The 17,933-nt window shown below is 38.4% G+C and overlaps 1 protein-coding gene across 1 annotated transcript in view; it reads left to right on the forward strand.

Annotated features, from left to right (window-relative positions):
- LDLRAD3 (low density lipoprotein receptor class A domain containing 3) overlaps positions 1 to 17,933 on the forward strand; it is a 269,577-nt gene that overhangs the window by 154,322 nt on the left and 97,322 nt on the right. The window contains exon 4 of the mRNA XM_031942063.1: positions 7,279 to 7,413. Coding sequence (XP_031797923.1) covers positions 7,279 to 7,413 — 135 coding nt within the window. The remainder of the gene's footprint in view (positions 1 to 7,278; positions 7,414 to 17,933) is intronic.

Raw genomic sequence — 17,933 nt, forward strand, 5'->3', positions numbered from 1 at the left:
TATTAGATTATGGGTTCCTTGAGGATGGGATTGTCCTAGCATTTAGCACAGTACTTGACACAGTGTAGGTGCTTGATAAATGCATATTGGCTGACTTATTGACTATGTAACAGGCACTGTACTAAGTGCAAAGATTAAAACTACAAATAAAGACAGCCCTTGTTCTCAAGGAGCTTATATTCTAATGAGATAAGGCATCATACAAAAGGTAACTGAAAGCAATGGTGTGGGGACACATGGTGGTAAGTCCAGATAATTAAATAGGGAGGTGCTTCAAAATGTTGGATGGCTAGACAGATGAATGATTGAATAAACAGATGAATTAATGGAAGATACAAACAAATCAACAAATGAATGAACAAATGAACTAATGGGAGGTACAAACAAATCAACAAATGAATGAACAAATGAAATAAGGAAGGTACAAATAAATCTACAAATGAATGAACAAATGGAATATACAGACAAATTATAAATGAATGAACAAATGAACGATTGGAATATAGAAACAAATCAACAAATGAATGAATGAATGAAAGAAATAATGGAACATACAAACAAATCAACAAGTGAACAAACAAACAAAATGAATGAATAAAAAATAGCATTTGTTTCTGAAAGTTCCATATGCAGAATGAACTTATTTTACATGAAAATAAGTCTTTACATGTGTTCTGATTCTTAAAATTCCTCTTAAGCTTAGCTTGGAGAACAGTTCTTTTTCAAGTACTACTGCATTTGCATTTTACTCAACTCCTTCAAGCATACTCTTTCTTCTCTCTTCTCCTTTTCTGAAACACCCACTCATCTTCCCAAATCCTGGGCAGACTTTGTCACCAACTGGCCTCTGCTTCTTCTCTAGCCAAAAACATTTTGTTCCCACCCCCAAACATTGAGTTTGTTGATTCTTACAAAGAAGTAAGGCTACCTCCTGGTCCAGATAGGGGCCACTGATGAGAAGTTAAGCCCCCAAATCTGAGGTCTGACTGGCTTCTTTTTTCTAGTTGTAGTTAGAAAAGCAGTTGAATACAGAAAGATGCTTCTTGTCTGATCCTTTTCCCCTCTCCTGGGAATTCAGTCTTATCGGCAGATGGTGGGATGCCAGGATCTCAGCTTCTTCATTAGTGAGTTACCCTGAATGACTTCTGAGATTATTTCTAGTTTGGGGATTCTTCTTCTAAAGTATCTCTAGATAGTGTGATTTTTAGAATAGTGGACTGGGGGGGTCAGGGAGATCCATTTTCGAATCTGGACACGAACTAGCTGTGGGACTCTGAGCAAGTCACTATTTGTCTCAGTTTTCTCATTTGCAAAAAGGAGGATAATAATAGCACCTCCCTCAAAGTGGTTGTGAGGATTTGATGAGAACTAACTTATGTAAGCTAATTGCAGTATGTGAATGCTAAGTATTATTATTATACCCATTTCACAGATGTGGAAACTGAGGTTAAAGTTATCTGCCCGTGATCTCATAGCCAATAAAGATCTGTAGTGAAATTTGAACTAAATCTCTCCTGACTTTGAGTCTAGAAGCATTTCTACTGTGTCAGTCTGACTTCCCTAAATAATAAGCAGAGAGACCAGAATACCAAGCCCAGAGCAGGGACGTGCTGGTTCTGAGCAGCCATTCAAGCTTTTGGTAACAGGCAACATGCTGACTCTGTGGGATGCTGGGTGGGAGCTCAAAGCTACTTCTTGCACAGGCCAGAATTTTCTCTTGCAATGGTCAGGACAGTGGCAATATTTATTTCCAGGAGACAAAAACAAAGGTGATCATTGCTGGGATGTAGCCCTTCCTAACTGAGCAGACCCTGTTTGATCTTTCCTTCTCAGACCAGTGTTTTCAATCATGTTCACATATAAAGAGACTGATCTGATGGGAGGATTATTCACTGAATGGAAGGATTGATATCTGCTAAGAAATAGAGAAGTGGATTAAGAGGAGGGGCAGCTTTGAGGAGAAAGGTTTGGAAATGTCTAAAACAGGTTGCATTTGAAGGGCTGGTGGGACATTAAAGTACCAGTATCCCTTTGGCCATCAGAAATGGGGCTTATAGCTCAAGGTAGAGATGAGGGGTAAAGAAAGGTAGAAGTGGGAGTCACTGGCAAAGGTAGAGGTGAAGGGTAGAGAAAGGTAGAAGTGGAAGTCACTGGCAAATAATGATCATTGAACCCAAAGGGGAAGGTGAATCACCAAGGAACAGTCCTGAGAGAGAAATAGAGAGGACCAAGGAGAGCAACTGGCAGGCTACCCACATTTAGGACAGAAGGATGCTGATCCCTTTCGCTACCTGTGTAATCTTGCAAATGTATCTCCTTGAACATAACACTCCATTTCTTACAAACCTTCTGTAAGTGTCCACCAAATAAAATATAAACTACCATCTTTGGGCTTTTAGGGGCCTCCATGATCTCTCTCCACTTGAAATTTATCTCTGCAGTTTCAGTTTTCTCATAAGATCATGAGATTTTACCTAACCCTTTTTTTTCAATTCTTTTTCCCTCATATCCTTGTTATTTGTATACAGTTTTTCCCCCTCTCTCTGGTCCTACTGTCATTCATATTCCTTCCTATTTATAGTTGTTCCCCCCAGGCTGTCTCCTGGGCTCTCTCCTCTTCTCCCTCAAGACTTAGTGAACTGATCAGCCCCAATTGATTCAGGCATCTATCACCTGTACACTGATAGCTCCCAAATCAAATATCCAACCATCATTTCTCCCTTGAATTCCGGTCTTGTGTGTCTACAGCTTTCTGAGAAAGGACCCCAAAAGATTGGAAACTCTTTGAGAACAGGACCTATATAATGAACTTGCATGCAGTAGACATTAAATGTTTATGGAAGTTATTTGTTACTCTCCAATTTTCTTAAATGTCACATATGGTACCTTGTTTTCTAGGGATCAGGGGATTGGAGTAAGAAAATCACTGGAGAATGAAATTAGAGAAAAAATTGAAAGGATGGTTGAGAGTGCTAAGCATCAGGTTACACAGGAATAAATGGAAATTGTGGGTACTCAGGATGAGAATCCCATAATTAATGGACTTTGACAATAGCTCTTGAAGGAGTAGATTCCACAGACTTTAAAGAACTCAGACTAAAACATTTCCAAGGAATTGTTCCATTTCCTGTATACTTGTCTTGAAGCTTTACAGCTTCTGTTTTCCCAATAACAATGATCCCTCTATCCTTTCCCTCAGTTGTGGGCAGAATTAATACTACCAGAGTGCTTAGTTGCAAAGCTTTTCCTTCAGACTATTCTGTCTACCTCATGCAGGGCTGTCTTGTAGACCATTTTTCTTTCTCTACACCATACCATTGTGAAAAGATTCTGGTTAAAAGGTTAAAAACCTTTTTATCTAGTGGATACCAAAGAACTTTTAAGATTTAAAAGTTTTTGTAGCTAAATCTGAGAATATGACTACTGTCCCTTTAGTTCCTAAGCACTCAGTTAAAAATCTGACCAATATTCTGAGACTTCTGTGTTTCAGTGAACTCTTTGGTGGATATATATTACTGCCTCTTTGGGACTAGATTGACACCCATGTCCCTCTCCATCCTATGTGAACCTTACTCCTTCAATGAGCCCAGCCTAAGAAAGTCTTCCCAACACACCAGAAGCCTTTCTCTGTATAATTTTCATAGATTTTATTGATATTTTTTGTTTTTACATTCTGCGTCTTCAAAAGGCATCAGCTTGTTTTATGTAGGGAAGCAGCATGATGTAGGGAAAGGAGAATGAGATTAAGACTAAGAAGAAATTGATCCAGGTCTCAGCACTTTACTTTAAAACTTGACCTTGAACAAGTATCTCAAAGGCTCAGTTTTCTTATCTAGAAATGGTGGAATAATATTTGTACTGAATATGTCACAGGATTACTGTGGAAGGAAAGCATTTTGCAGGCCCTTGGAGAATCATAGAAATGTGTCATATTCATGGTTTTTTACCATTGTTGTTGATGAGTAGTTATAATTGTAATATAATACGTGCAGCTTATGGCACATAAGGTTAGTTGGTCTTATGCAAAATGACCCCAGATTGCTGTGTTCTTATTTTATTTTATTTTTGCTGAGGCATTTGGGGTTAAGTGACTTGCCCAGGCTCACACAGTTAAGAAGTGTTAAGTATCTGAGATCAGATTTGAACTCAGGTCCTCCAGACTTCAGGGCTGGTGCTCTATCCACTGCCCCACCTGGCTGCCCCTGATTGCTTTGTTTTTAAAGTGGTAAATAAGATTTTTATGGACTTTTGTTGTTTTTCCCTTTGCTGTCCCTTTGCTTGACAGCTGACTTGCTGTCAAGTGTTACTTCTCACTACAGTCTGTGTATTCACCCTGCTGTCTTCTTGCAACTTGTTGCTCTTGGTCTTTAGATATTAGATAACCAAATGATAGAATTGTGTGTAAAGTAAGAGCAAACAAGCTTCAGGTATGGAGCAGAGGGTTGAAATGCTTAGATTTCAGTGTAGGGGCTCCACAGTATCTATTTTGGCTGCTCCCAGGCCTTTTTAAATTTACTTTCCTATTTTCAGCTGTGTTCCAGATCAGTGAGACTGCCAGATAGCCAAATGCACTTATTTACTTTGCATCTGTTCTTGTCTCTTTTTTATTGTGCTTGGATGATTTCCTATCCTCGATATAAGGAAAGGTCTGTAAATGTGAGTGCTGTAGGAACTGATCCTGTGTTCTCCTAGACTAATGACTTCTACAGGGGTCCCAAAAGCCTTAGTGCAATAATAAGCTTTAATTTGTTGTTATGCAGGTGTTTTTTAGTTATGTCCAATTCTCTATAACCCTATTTGGGATTTTCTTGACAGAGATACTAAAGCGCTTTGCCATTTCTTTCTCCAGCTCATTTGACAGATAAGGAAACTGAGAGGCAAACAGGGATAAGTGACTTGCCCTGTGTCACGCAGCTAGTAAGTGTCCGAGATCAGATTTGAACTTAGGAAGATGAGTCTCTCTATGGGCACTCTACCCACTGTACCACCCAACTGCCCCTAAGTTTTGATAAGTCTTACATTATTAAAGCTTAAGGTTGCTCTTCAAGACTTTTAGGATGCCCTGGACAGCATTTTGAGGCTTGCAAAGTGAATGAAATTAGAGAAGAAATTTAAAGGGTGGTTGAGGGTGCTCAAGATGAGAATCCCATTTCATTTACATTATGTAAGTGACTCCTCAGAAAGTGACCTTGTGGCCACTGGTACCCATTTGTGAGGGGACAATCATGAAGGTGGCGACCAAGTCACCAATTCTTCAGCTCTATAGATGTGTCCTAATGGAAGTCTTTGAACAGAATGCTATGGACAGATGGAGAATCTAAGGCTAGAATCATAGAATATCAGCGTTGGAGGAAGATTAGAACATGGAACACAGTGTCGGGGTTAGAAGGAACCTTTAAATATGGAATGTTCATGTCAGAAAAGATTGTAGAACACAGAATCAGAGCAAGAAAGGCTGTTATAATATATTGGGAGCAAGGGAATAAAGATAGTAACACATAGTAAATATTCTCCTACTTTAGGAGCTTCTTGGTTCCATACAGGTAAGCAGAGAGCACAGAACATTCCTGATAGAAGAGAACTTTGAAGCTAGAATGTCAGATTTAAAAAAGACCTCAGAACAGAAAATGTTAAATCTACAAGGGATCTTGGAATATAGAAAATAGAGGTTAAGAGGTAAAATGGACTTTAGAACACAGGATGTCAGAGCCAGAAGATATCTTAGATTACAAGTCACAAAGTCTATTTACAATGTCTAAAGGGACCTTAGAACATAGAATGCCAAAACTGGAAGGGCCCTTAGAAAATAGGATGTCAGATATGAAGGGCCTTAAGAATATAGAACATAAAATATCTATGCCTAGATGAAACCTTAGAACACAGAATATCAGAGCTGGAAAGGATCCTTAAAATATAGAAAGTGTTAGTGATAAGAGGTGGAAAAAAATCTTAGTAGAACATAGAGCCCAGAAACTGGAAAGTGCCTTACAACATAAAATGCTAGTGTTAGAAAAGACACAAAAACATAGAATATCAGAGGCAGAAGGGGCCTTAGAGCATGAAATTTAGTATTGAGAAGGATCTTAGAACATAGCATGTCAAGGGTGGGAAGGATTCTTAGAACTTAAAAAGCTAGAAAGAGCTGAAAAGGATTCTAGAACAAAAAATAAGAATATCTTTTGGAATATGGAAGAGAAAATGTTAGAAGTTAGGATAGAGGGACTTTAGAGCATAAAATGTCAAGAGTTAATAAGGAGGGTCTGACATGGAACTCAATGTCAGAGCTAGTAAGAGACTAGAACAAAGGACTGAAAGAAGTCTTGGAACATGGAACACAGAATATTAGAAGTTGGGGTAGGAGGAAACTTAGATTGTAGAAACTCAAGAGCTAGTAGGACCCTTAGAACACAGAACATAAACTATCAGAGCTAAAAAAAAAGATTTTAGATCAAAGAACTAGAAGATCTTTTGAAACATGGAAGACAAAATATTAGAAGTTAGGACAGAGGGACTTTAGAGCATAAAATGTCAAGAGCTAATAAGGAATGTCTTTAGAACATGGAACTTAGAATGTCAGAGCTAGTAGAGACTCTAGAACAAAGAGCTAGAAGAAGTTTTAGAACATGAAACACAGATTATTAGAAGTTGAGGCAGGAGGAAAGTTTAGATTATGGAAACTCGAGAGCTAGAAGGGCTCTGAATATCAGAACTAAAAAGGATCTTAGAACAAAGAACTGAAAGAAGTTTTGGAACATGGATCACAGAATATTAGAAGTTGGGGCAGGAGTATGGAATGTCAGAGCTAAAAGGACCTCTAAGACAAAGAACTAAACCATGTTCTGAGAGCATGGGACATGAACTATAAGAAATAAAGTCGGAAGCTTAGAGCATGAGATGTCAGGATCTGGAAGGGTCCTTGGAACATATGCTGTTAAAGGTCAAAAGAATAATGAAGCGCATCTAATCTAACCTAAGTTACTTAGATGCCTACAAAGGCTATGATACAGAACTCCCATGTTCACGCTTGGAGACGTATTACTAGGAAAGTACCCCTGAGGTTCGTGTGTCCCCCACACATGTTCCCAACCTGATCACTGGCTCCCCAAAGCAAGCTCTATACCTGGTCCAAGGCTCTTCCTGCCAAGGAGAGTATCCTGGACTTCTGTCCAAATGGACCACACTCTGCTCTGCTCTCCCCGTGTGGAAGCATCTTCCTGATGGAGGAGGTGGTCAGCACCTTTCCCGGGCCTTCTCTAATTCATCTTTTTCCCATTGCAGCTGCAAACCCGCTACTATGCTCCACAGCCCGCTTCCATTGCAAAAATGGCCTCTGTATCGACAAGAGCTTTGTGTGCGACGGAGAAAACAATTGTCAAGACAACAGCGATGAGGAGAACTGTGAGAACTCCCAAGGTAGAGTCTGTGCCCACTCGAGTGTGAGCGATGAGCCAGATCTGGGTTGGCGGGGGGAGGGACCGGTCTTTTCCCCTCGGGCCATCTTGATGACTTTCTGTCTCAGGAAAAGCAAGGGTTTTCTATTTTCAGAAAGTTATAGAAATATCACCCAAGCAGAAAAATTTTCATTATAAACATGTAAGAGAAATGAGAGAAAGAAAACGCTGGCTGTTGGCCACTTAGAGGGCAAGGGGATGAGATAATGGTAGTAAAAGCTGTAAATATTCATCTTCAGAAGCTTTCATTAGAATAAATATTCTCTGCTCCATCCAGATTGTGGCTCCCCTATGTGTTTCCTGAGTTGTAATGATCAGAAATAAAGCCATCACCTTTTGGTCAATCTACTGGTAACCAAAGTTGCCAAATTTTAGAACAGGCTGGTTTTCGGATGAAGGCATAAAAACCCAACATTGATCCCTTATTTTACCTCCAAAGAGAAACCCTGGAAAGCTTCCTCACACTCAGATTTAGAGAGCTCATTATGCAATCACATTCTGAAATGTCCAATAGAATATGAGTTTCAAGAGACGGCTTGTGGTAAATTCTCATTTCCCATCACCAACCGTAGCTCGCAAGGCAGCTTCTAGACACAAATCAGCCAAAAAAGAGAACTAGCATCCCCATCATTGGAAATGAAAGATTTTTGTACAAGAAATACTTGCCTCTCTCTTTGAGCTTAGTGTCTGGTTATCTTTGCTTAATGGATTAAAAATTAGAAATGTTTTATTTCCCTCTGCAGTACTTGAAAATACATTTTTTTTTCTCTGTAGACTGAGGAAAGAAAGATTTTATTTAACATTACTTCAATGGGGGGGGGGGTGGAGAAAACTGGACCCAAGACAATTAATATGATGCTCTAATGTCCTTTTGCTAATTTCATCAGGGTAAAATCCATATTTCAGCCTTTGAAGCATCGACTTTATATTTTCTCCCTTCTCCTTCTGTCATGCTTGATTCCGAGATGTTTTCTTCCCTTGGTCTTTAAGATTAATGACAGCCATTTAAAAGTAGGGGCCGGGGGAATCCTGAAAGCCAGCGATTATTGTATCTTTCCTGGCCATATGGAACGTATAAGAGGATCAAGAAACACAGTAGTGGAATATTATTTTAATTGTGGCATTGTTGGTTGGAAAAATAACCTGTCGAACAGACAGTTCCAAAAGCAGCAACTCAGAAATGGTGTGTCCGTGACAGCTTGATTGCCGAGGGGCCTGATGGGGGCTGAGGGTGCTGGCCAGAGAGATTCTCACATATAGTGGGTTTGGGGCAAAATTGGGACAGTTTGCAGCAATGGCAAGGGGTGAGCTCTCCTTGTGGGCTCAGCTGATGCTTCTCTTGGAACTCTGAGCTGAGGTGTTGGGTTCGAGAAGCTCAACCCCTCAAAGGCACTCACAGGACTTTTCATGTAGGAGAGGAGGGAGTAGATGGTGAGTAAAAGGGGCTTCTGGGAGAAAAAAAATAAAAACAGACTTAAAAAAAAACCTCAATAGGTCAGGAAGTGATTTCTGAATGAGAAGAGAAGGTCTGGGTCTTGGAAGACCAAGAGGTTCCTCTCTTCTTACTTATGGCTCTCACTTTTTCTTTCTTTTCTTTTTAAATTTTTCTTTATCATATTTTTAATTTATGGGATAAAATAAGCATTTCCACAACATAATAGACCATCCCTTCCCTTTCCCTACACAGCAGCAACTCACACACACATACACATGAACAAAGGCTCATTGTAGGAGCAGGAAGGCAAGATGAGAAGTAGAATGGGGAGTCAGTCAAATATGGGATCCCCACTAGCCCCAATAGCCAGTGACAATAAGAGCCAGGGCTTCGAGGTTTACAAAGTGCTTTACATGTGTTATTTCATTTGGTCCTCACAACAATCCTGGAAGGAAGCTCCTATTAGTATATCCATTTTACATACGACTGAGTTGAATCAGACAGAAGTGAAATGGCTTACCCAGGATCACACAGCTAGTGACTTTCTGAGACTAGATTTGAACTCAGGTTTCCTGACTCTACCTTTTCTACTAGGCTACCTCGCTACCATATATCTATGATCTTAAGGAATATATATTTATATTGCACTTTCCTAGTTTGCAGAATATTTTATTAAAAATAACAATAGGTAGCATTTATATAGCACTTGAAGGCTTACAAAACACTTTTTAAATATCTCATTTGAACTTCACAACAAACCTGGTGCTATTATGATATCCAATTTGCAGATGAAGAAATTGAGTCAAAAAGAAAGCAATTCTGTGATTGACTCACAGAAGCAGTGTAAGCCTGGGCAAGTCACAGCCTTTCCTTGTGCCAGGCAGGGCTGCCTTGCCTCAGTAGAAGGAATTTCTTCACAATGCCATTGAAACTTATGGGTCATTCATTTACAGATCATCTCATCTCTCCTCTCCAGGCCTTTGCCCTGGCTGTGCCCTGTGCCTCACCTCTGCCTCCTGGTTTCCTTGGATTCCTCAAGACCCATTTAAATCCCATTGTCCATAAGAGGCTTTTCCCAGGTCTCCATTCTTCCCCCTGACATTAATGCCTTCTCTCTGTTGTTTACCTTTCATTTAGAACATATAGATATAGATATACACATATATATTTTATTTATATATTATATATGTATATATATTTATACATGTATACATTATATATACATCTATATTTACATATTACATATTTATACACATATATATTATATATACATATATATATTTATATATTATATATTTATACATGTATACATTATATATACATATATATTTACATATTATATATTTATACACATACATTATATATAATATATCTTTATACATGTATACATTATATATACATATATATTTATATATTGTATATTTATACGTGTATACATTATATATACATATATTTATATATTGTATATTTATACATGTATACATTATATATACATATATATTTAAACATTATATATATATACATTTATACATTTTATATATACACATGTGTATGTAATTATATAGAAATAGATAATATGAGGATAGTTTGCATGTTTGGTTCCCCCCACCCAATTACCCTGTGAGCTCCTTGAGGTCTAGAAACCATATTTTGCCTTTCTTTGTATCTCTGGCTCTTAGCATAATGCCTGGCACATAGTATAAGTGTCTACTGAATGCTTTTTTACTGACTTGCTATTGACTCACTATTCCTATCCCCAGTGCTTAGCATGACAGAAACCATAGTAAACACCTTATTCTTGATTTAATACAATAATATACATATATTATATAATATATGTATATTATTGTAAATTGTATATATATATATGTATATATATATATATATATGGCTTTTACAATATACAATTATATATATATGGCTTTTACAATATACAATATAATAATATATATTAAATAAATAAATAAATTGTATTACATATTATATTATATATTATAATATTATATATTTATATATAATATATAATATTATAATTATATATAATATAAATATAATATTATATATAATAATATATAATATAATATAATAATATATTATAATGTATTATTGTATATTGTAAAAGCCATACATATATAATATATATAATATAAATATATATTTATATAATATACATTTATAAATATAATTATAAATATATTATAATTATTACATATTACATTATAATTATAATAAATTTATAATATATATTATAATATATTATATAATTAATATATAATTATATATTATAATTATATTATATATTATTATATTATATAAATTGTATTATATATTTATATTAAATAAATTGTATATATATGGCTTTTACAATATACAATAATATATATATGGCTTTTACAATATACAATATAATAATATATATTAAATAAACATATATACATATATATTTATATATTGTATATTTGTACATGTATACATTATATATACATATATATTTATATATTGTATATTTATACGTGTATACATTATATATACATATATATTTATATATTGTATATTTATACATGTATACATTATATATACATATATATTTAAACATTATATATATATATATATATATATACATTTATACATTTTATATATACACATGTGTATGTAATTATATAGAAATAGATAATATGAGGATAGTTTGCATGTTTGGTTCCCCCCACCCAATTACCCTGTGAGCTCCTTGAGGTCTAGAAACCATATTTTGCCTTTCTTTGTATCTCTGGGTCTTAGCATAATGCCTGGCACATAGTAAGTGTCTACTGAATGCTTTTTTACTGACTTGCTATTGACTCACTATTCCTATCCCCAGTGCTTAGCATGACAGAAACCATAGTAAACACCTAATCATCTTATTGTTGATTGATTGACTAATTCTTTCTGGATGGGAACCTGATCCCTTCCCTCCTCATTCTCTAGCTGAGGGAGGAGTCTCTCCTGCAAAGGGATTAGCAGCACATTTCAGGATTTTTTTTTCCTGCCAGGGATCCCTCGGACTGTTTAGTGAAAACAATTGTCCCCTTCTCAGAATCATGTTTTTAAGTAACTGAAGGAAATGAGAAATTTCATTTACAGCAGGAATAGGGAACTTTTTTTCTGCCAGGGGCAATTTGGATATTTATAACGTCATTCACGGGCCATGCAAAATTATCAACTCGTAGCACTCCAGCAGAAGGAGGTTGTTGTACTTAGCTTTCAACTCATCGGTGCCTGTGGTTGCCTTAGTGAATTTGTCAAGCTTTTACATGGCTCAGGAGCCAGATGTTCCCCACCCTGGATTTAGAGGTTTGTGAAAATAAAGTTGTCATTCACAGAGCTTCTGGAGCCTTTTTTTTTATTCCCTTTGGAGGCAATCCAGGTTAAGGGATTTGCCCAGTCACACAGCTACTGGGGGTTTCAGGGGAAGGAATTTCCTCACCCAGGACAGCCCAATACCATTGAAACTCATGGATCTATCTCATCTCTTTGGACCAAATTTGAACTCAGATCCCTCCAAATCTAGAGCTGATGTTCTATCCACTATACCACCCAGCTGCCCTGACCCTCTGGAGCCAGGGTTCCTCAAATTAGGGCCTGTGGACCAGATGCGGCAGCTGAGGACGTTTATCTCCCTCACCCAGGGCTAGGAAGCCCACAAAACAAAGTTTTTGTTTTTACTATAATCTGGCCCTCCAACAGTCTGAGGGACAGTGAACTGGCCCCCTATTTAAAAAGTTTGAGGACCCCTGCTTTGGAGCCTTCACCCCAGGATGAGAACCTTAATCCTAATGTTGCTGGAGCAGAGCTGTAATTCTCAAGAAGAACACTGGGTTTTGCTTCAGGGTGCTGGTATCTTGGAGGGGAAGGATACACTTTTCCCCACTGGGACCACCGTATTGTAACATACTGCTTCCACCAGAGTTCTGTTTCCTTGACTCAGGACCTCCCTTATTACCTGTAGACCCCATCCAGTGGGATAAGGGATGGGTCCCCCTTTTCCCCTTCATGACTGCCCCTGCAATCATGGCCAGAATGCTATAGGTGAATCATACATGTAACATACACACATGTGTATTATTTACTATATGTGTATATATGTACATACATGCACATGCACCAGCATCAGGTCGCTATGTCCTCATCTTCCCTTCCACACTCCCAGTAGAATTTGTCTCATTCTTTAAGCCTTGGTGGGGCTCCTTAGTAGTCACTAAGTCAGATAAATCCCAGGTTTCTCCTTGGCCTGGGAGGTTTTAGCCTTGGCTGCAGGAGTAGAGCATGAAGCTGAGAGTAGACAGAGCTGGTGCTGTCATCCTGTTGGAAGGTGAATTACAGTTTAAGTGGAAATCTGCAGACTCCTAATAAGATTCCCTAGCCCAGGGAAAGGAGCAACGTGAAGGCTTCAGACAGAAATAAGGTTGGACCGGACGCTTCCCTCTAAAACAGACTGTTCGGGTCATTGGCAGTGTCGTGACAATTGAGTTTTGCAAGTGACTCATGGGGAGATGGAGAAGGATTGCTTATCAACTGTGCCCTAAGAACAATGGTAATGTCTTTATGTGGCATTTTACATTGTACAAGGCACTTTTAAACATTTATTATCTCATTGGAGCTCCTGTGAGGGAAGCCAAGCGTGACTTAGTATTGCCATTGTATGGACAGGAAAAGAGAGAAGTGGAAAAATAGAAGACCTTCGTTTGGGACCTTGTTCCATTTCATCGAGTTTTTTTCTGACTCTTTGTGACCCTATTTGGGATTTTCTTGGCAGAGATACTAGAATAGTTTGTCATTTCTTTCTCCAGTTCATTTTACAGATGAGGAAACTGAGGCACCCAGAATTAAGTGACTTGCCCAAAGTCACACAGCTATTATCTGAGGTCTAGACCCAAAGCTTTAATTACTGCCCCTCTTAATTGCCTATCAGATCCTGGCAAGACCCTATGTAGATGATACTTGAACCAAGTTTTCAGTAGAATTAGGCACGAGCCACAGTTATTGAAAAAATAATGCTTTAGTTGAAGACTTTGTGACTATACAAAGAAGACAAAATGACTCATCCATCATCCTCTGACCAAATTTTTTTTGACAAGGGAATCCAGGATAAGTAAGTGTCAAGGGTCATAGCTAGTAAACATCCAGTGTCTAAGGCTGGATTTGAATTCAGATCTTCCTGATTTCATGGCCAGTGCTCTAACCACTCTGCTACCTAGCTGCCCTCAGCCAATCTTTCAGAACATTTCCCTTTCTTTGTCTAGGCTGGTGCTTGGGTCACATATGCCTAGTGCCAAATCTTGGCTCTTGCTGCCTCCTTTTTGCCCCGGTGACTTAATCTCTCTGGGTCTCATAGAGAGTCAGACTTGCTGACCTTATCTATCCCTAGCATCCCTACCAAATCTGCAGATCCTGTCAGAGCCTGATGTCCATCGGCACCCATTGCAAGAACTCAGGCTACTCTGGGAAGGCACCGAAGCTTTGCAGGTAATAAGGAAGCAATGAAGAAATGGTGGCCAGAATCTCTGGAATGGAAAACCCGTGCTCCAAAGTAACCCAGTGCCTTGGGGTCTCTCTGTTGACCCTCTGCTGGGTATCTTGCCACAGGTTCTACCTGAGAATGGGGACAGGAAGGAGAACTTGGGAATGCACCCCACCTTCGGCTCCCATTGACTCCAGCTGCTGGAGATCCATTCAGTGGCAGAAAGAGGGAGGACTTTTCACTTTTAATTTCAGGTTTGAAAGAACAGCTGGGCCGGGAGAAGCAAAAGCACTTGATTCAGTTGGAGAAACAGAAGGAGGTTATGAAAGGTTGATTGCTGTCTTTCTGTACCTGCCGCTTTTTTTCCTTGCCTAATTGAATGTTGTGCATCTCCAAAGCTTCCCTTCTCACCGCTTCGGCAGGAGTTGGAAATTTCTAAAATATCCCTCATTTGGAAGCGAGTCAAATGATTCTGAATTCGTTCCTGACAGTAATTACTTCCCAAGCTCGTCATCGCTGCCTTGGTAATCTTCCAAGCCATTCTCTTAATCTCCCCCATTTAAGCTCTTCTTTCACACATCTTCTCTTTCTTTTTTCCTCCCATGTATCTCTCTTTATGCTGCCCTCCCTCATCTTTTCCTTGGAAGAGCTGACAATTCAGGAAAGGTAGAAGGAGGAAGGATCCATTCACCTGTTGGAGGTTAACTCCCTTCAGGGAAGGAGGGGGTGTCTGGTGGCGATCCCATGGAATACACCCGAAACGGCATCAGTAAATGCAATATTTCCATCGGAGTGTGCAAGCTTTGGGAGAGCTAGAACTATTATTATTTGTCGTGAGTCTATTCTCAGTTCCTAGAACTACGCATGGTATATAATGGGTGCTAAGCTGAATTGCACTGATCTGGTGCAGTGGGAATAAGACTGCACTTAGATCTGAATTAACATTCTAACTTTGCTTTTGCAATTAGTCAGCATTTGTTAAATATTTACTATATGTGCTAATGCTAGAGATACAAAAGAGGCAAAAAACAGTTCCTGCCCTCAAGGGGGTTACAATCTAATGGAAGAGACAACATGCAAACAAATACATACATACATATATATATATATATATATATATACACACACATCTATCTATCTATACATATACAGTGGTTCTCAAAGTCTGGTCCAGAGCATCCTGGGAATCATCCTTTCAGAGAGTCTACAAATTCATAATTAGTTTTTATTTTTAATGTGATCAATATCTATAACTATAAACCACATAAACAAAAACTCTTTGGACAGATCCTCACTCATTTTTAATAGGATAAAGATATTGAGAACAAAAGTTTGAGGACCACTGTATAAGAAGTTCAGAATAAATAAGAAACAATGGGGGAAAGCACTAGAATTAAGAGAGGTTGGGGAAGGCTTCCTGTAGAAGGTAGGATATAGTTGGGACCTTCAAGACTCTGACATCAGGGAGGTGATGACATGTAAGTGAATTGGATTTAAGTGAGGGAGGGCTAGACAGAGTCACCTGCCTCATTTTCTCCTCCAGAGGCATCTGAGTCCAATGGCCAGATATAAATCAGAAGTAGAGATGGCCTTCATTGAGACAGACAGAAAAAAAAAGAAACAGAGAAACAGAGAGAGATTTAATTTTTTTTGTTGATTCATGGAGTTATTAATAACTCTCTGACCCATTATACTTTTCAAGGATTCTGCTGAATTGAGTTATTAATTCTTCTTTCAAGTGTTTCCTCCAAAGATATCATTTCTTTCCTAGAGCTTTCCTCTGAATGATGAAAAGGACAGTTTCAAAAAAACCTGGAAAGATGCAGAGTGAAGTGAATAGAACCAGAATGACAGTTTATAGGATAATGATATCATCATATGATAGTCTCAAGAACCCTGGCCAAAGCCGTGACCAGTGGTGATCCATGCATGCTACCAATCTCCTTTAGAGAAATAACAAAGAAAATAAATATATGTATATATAATCTTTGAGATATGTGTACATACATATATGGGCATGTATGTATACATATATACAAATAATATGCATGCATATGTACATATATGTGTGTATACATATATTTGATATGGCCATTGTGAGACTTAGGATATTGCATAATGTGTCAGTCCTGGAGTCAGGAAGATTCATCTTCTTGAATTCAAATCTATCCTCAGATACTTACTAGCTATCTGATCCTGGTCACTTAGCCCTGTTTGCCTCAGTTTCCTCATCTGCCAAATGAGCTGGAGAAAGAAATGGTAAAACACTCCAGTATCTCTGATAAAATAAACCCCAAATGAGATCACAAAGAATCCCACAACTAAACAACAAAACTATTGTTATTTATAATAACATTATGAGTTTTGTGGACTATAATGGAGTAGAGTGACTTTTCCAAAGTCACCCAGTCTGGGTCAGCAGCCAGTCTTGGCCTCCAGCATCATCATATTTAGATAATCCAGCCCCTCCCCAAAGCATGGATGCTTAACTCCCATTTTTAACCATGTTGGTCTGAATTCCAGGGAAACAGGCAATGGTCAGGCTGTCATGGTAAAGACACCTTCTGATAAGTAATAGACTCATCGGATTTCAAGCCAAAAGGCTTCTTGTAGCCCAGCTCTCCAATTTTACAGATGAAGAAACTCATTTATTAATGTACATGCCTTATCGCCTCTGTGAGGCTCTGAGCAGTTTCAATGGCAGAGAGGCGTTGAGATGCTTAATGAGGATCTGTCTGTTGAACTGTATTAAGGATTCCAGGCTCTTCCTGCAGTCTGGGGCTTATCCAGGTTGTCTGCTTCCCTCGGAACCCGTTTGCCCAGTTGGGCCTGTATACCTCAGCTTCTCTATGGGCCAGGAATGGAGGGAGCAACCTTTCCATCTCTGATCCCCTGCTCCGGATTCTGATAAAATAATTCTTGGAGGAATAGGATACAATAGCCACCCAAAATAATAATAGCTTTCATTTCTAGAGAGCTTCCCAGTCGAAATGAGAATTTGGGGGGTAATTGTGAGTCTAATTAAGCCTCAAGAGACTCTTCCCTCAGTACCACAGAAATCCAAATGAGAATTAAACATAATAGAGAGAAATTTGGGTGGTAATAGTTCATAATAGCTCTTGTGAATTTCCCTGAAAAAGAATAATTTTAAGAGGATGGCTTTGGGCTGTATTCTTTTTGTCTCTCTGATCTAATGGTCTGAACATGCCGCCTAAGTCAGGGGAAGTCTTCAAGTCCTTTTTTTACTTCCGTCTCTGATGAGAGATGTGATTTCGGGCAAGCTTTTCATCTCGTTCGTCTTCATTTCTGTCTGGTTCCCCTGATTGTGACCTAGGTGGTTTGGGTTTTATGAATTCAGGGCTTTCAAAGTCCATTAAGGAACACTTCTCCCATTTCCCATCTCTGTGTCCTACTTATTTTAAATATTAGCTTACATTATAATGGAATATTATTGTGGCCCAAGAAATGATCCCCTTGAGAAATTGAGAGAGCTAGGGAAGATATAGAAATCTCAGATAGAGGGTAAATGGGACAAGGAAGAAATGTGCAT

Source organism: Sarcophilus harrisii, chromosome 6, assembly GCF_902635505.1.
Source record: "Sarcophilus harrisii chromosome 6, mSarHar1.11, whole genome shotgun sequence".
NCBI classification, from domain to species: Eukaryota; Metazoa; Chordata; class Mammalia; order Dasyuromorphia; family Dasyuridae; genus Sarcophilus; species Sarcophilus harrisii.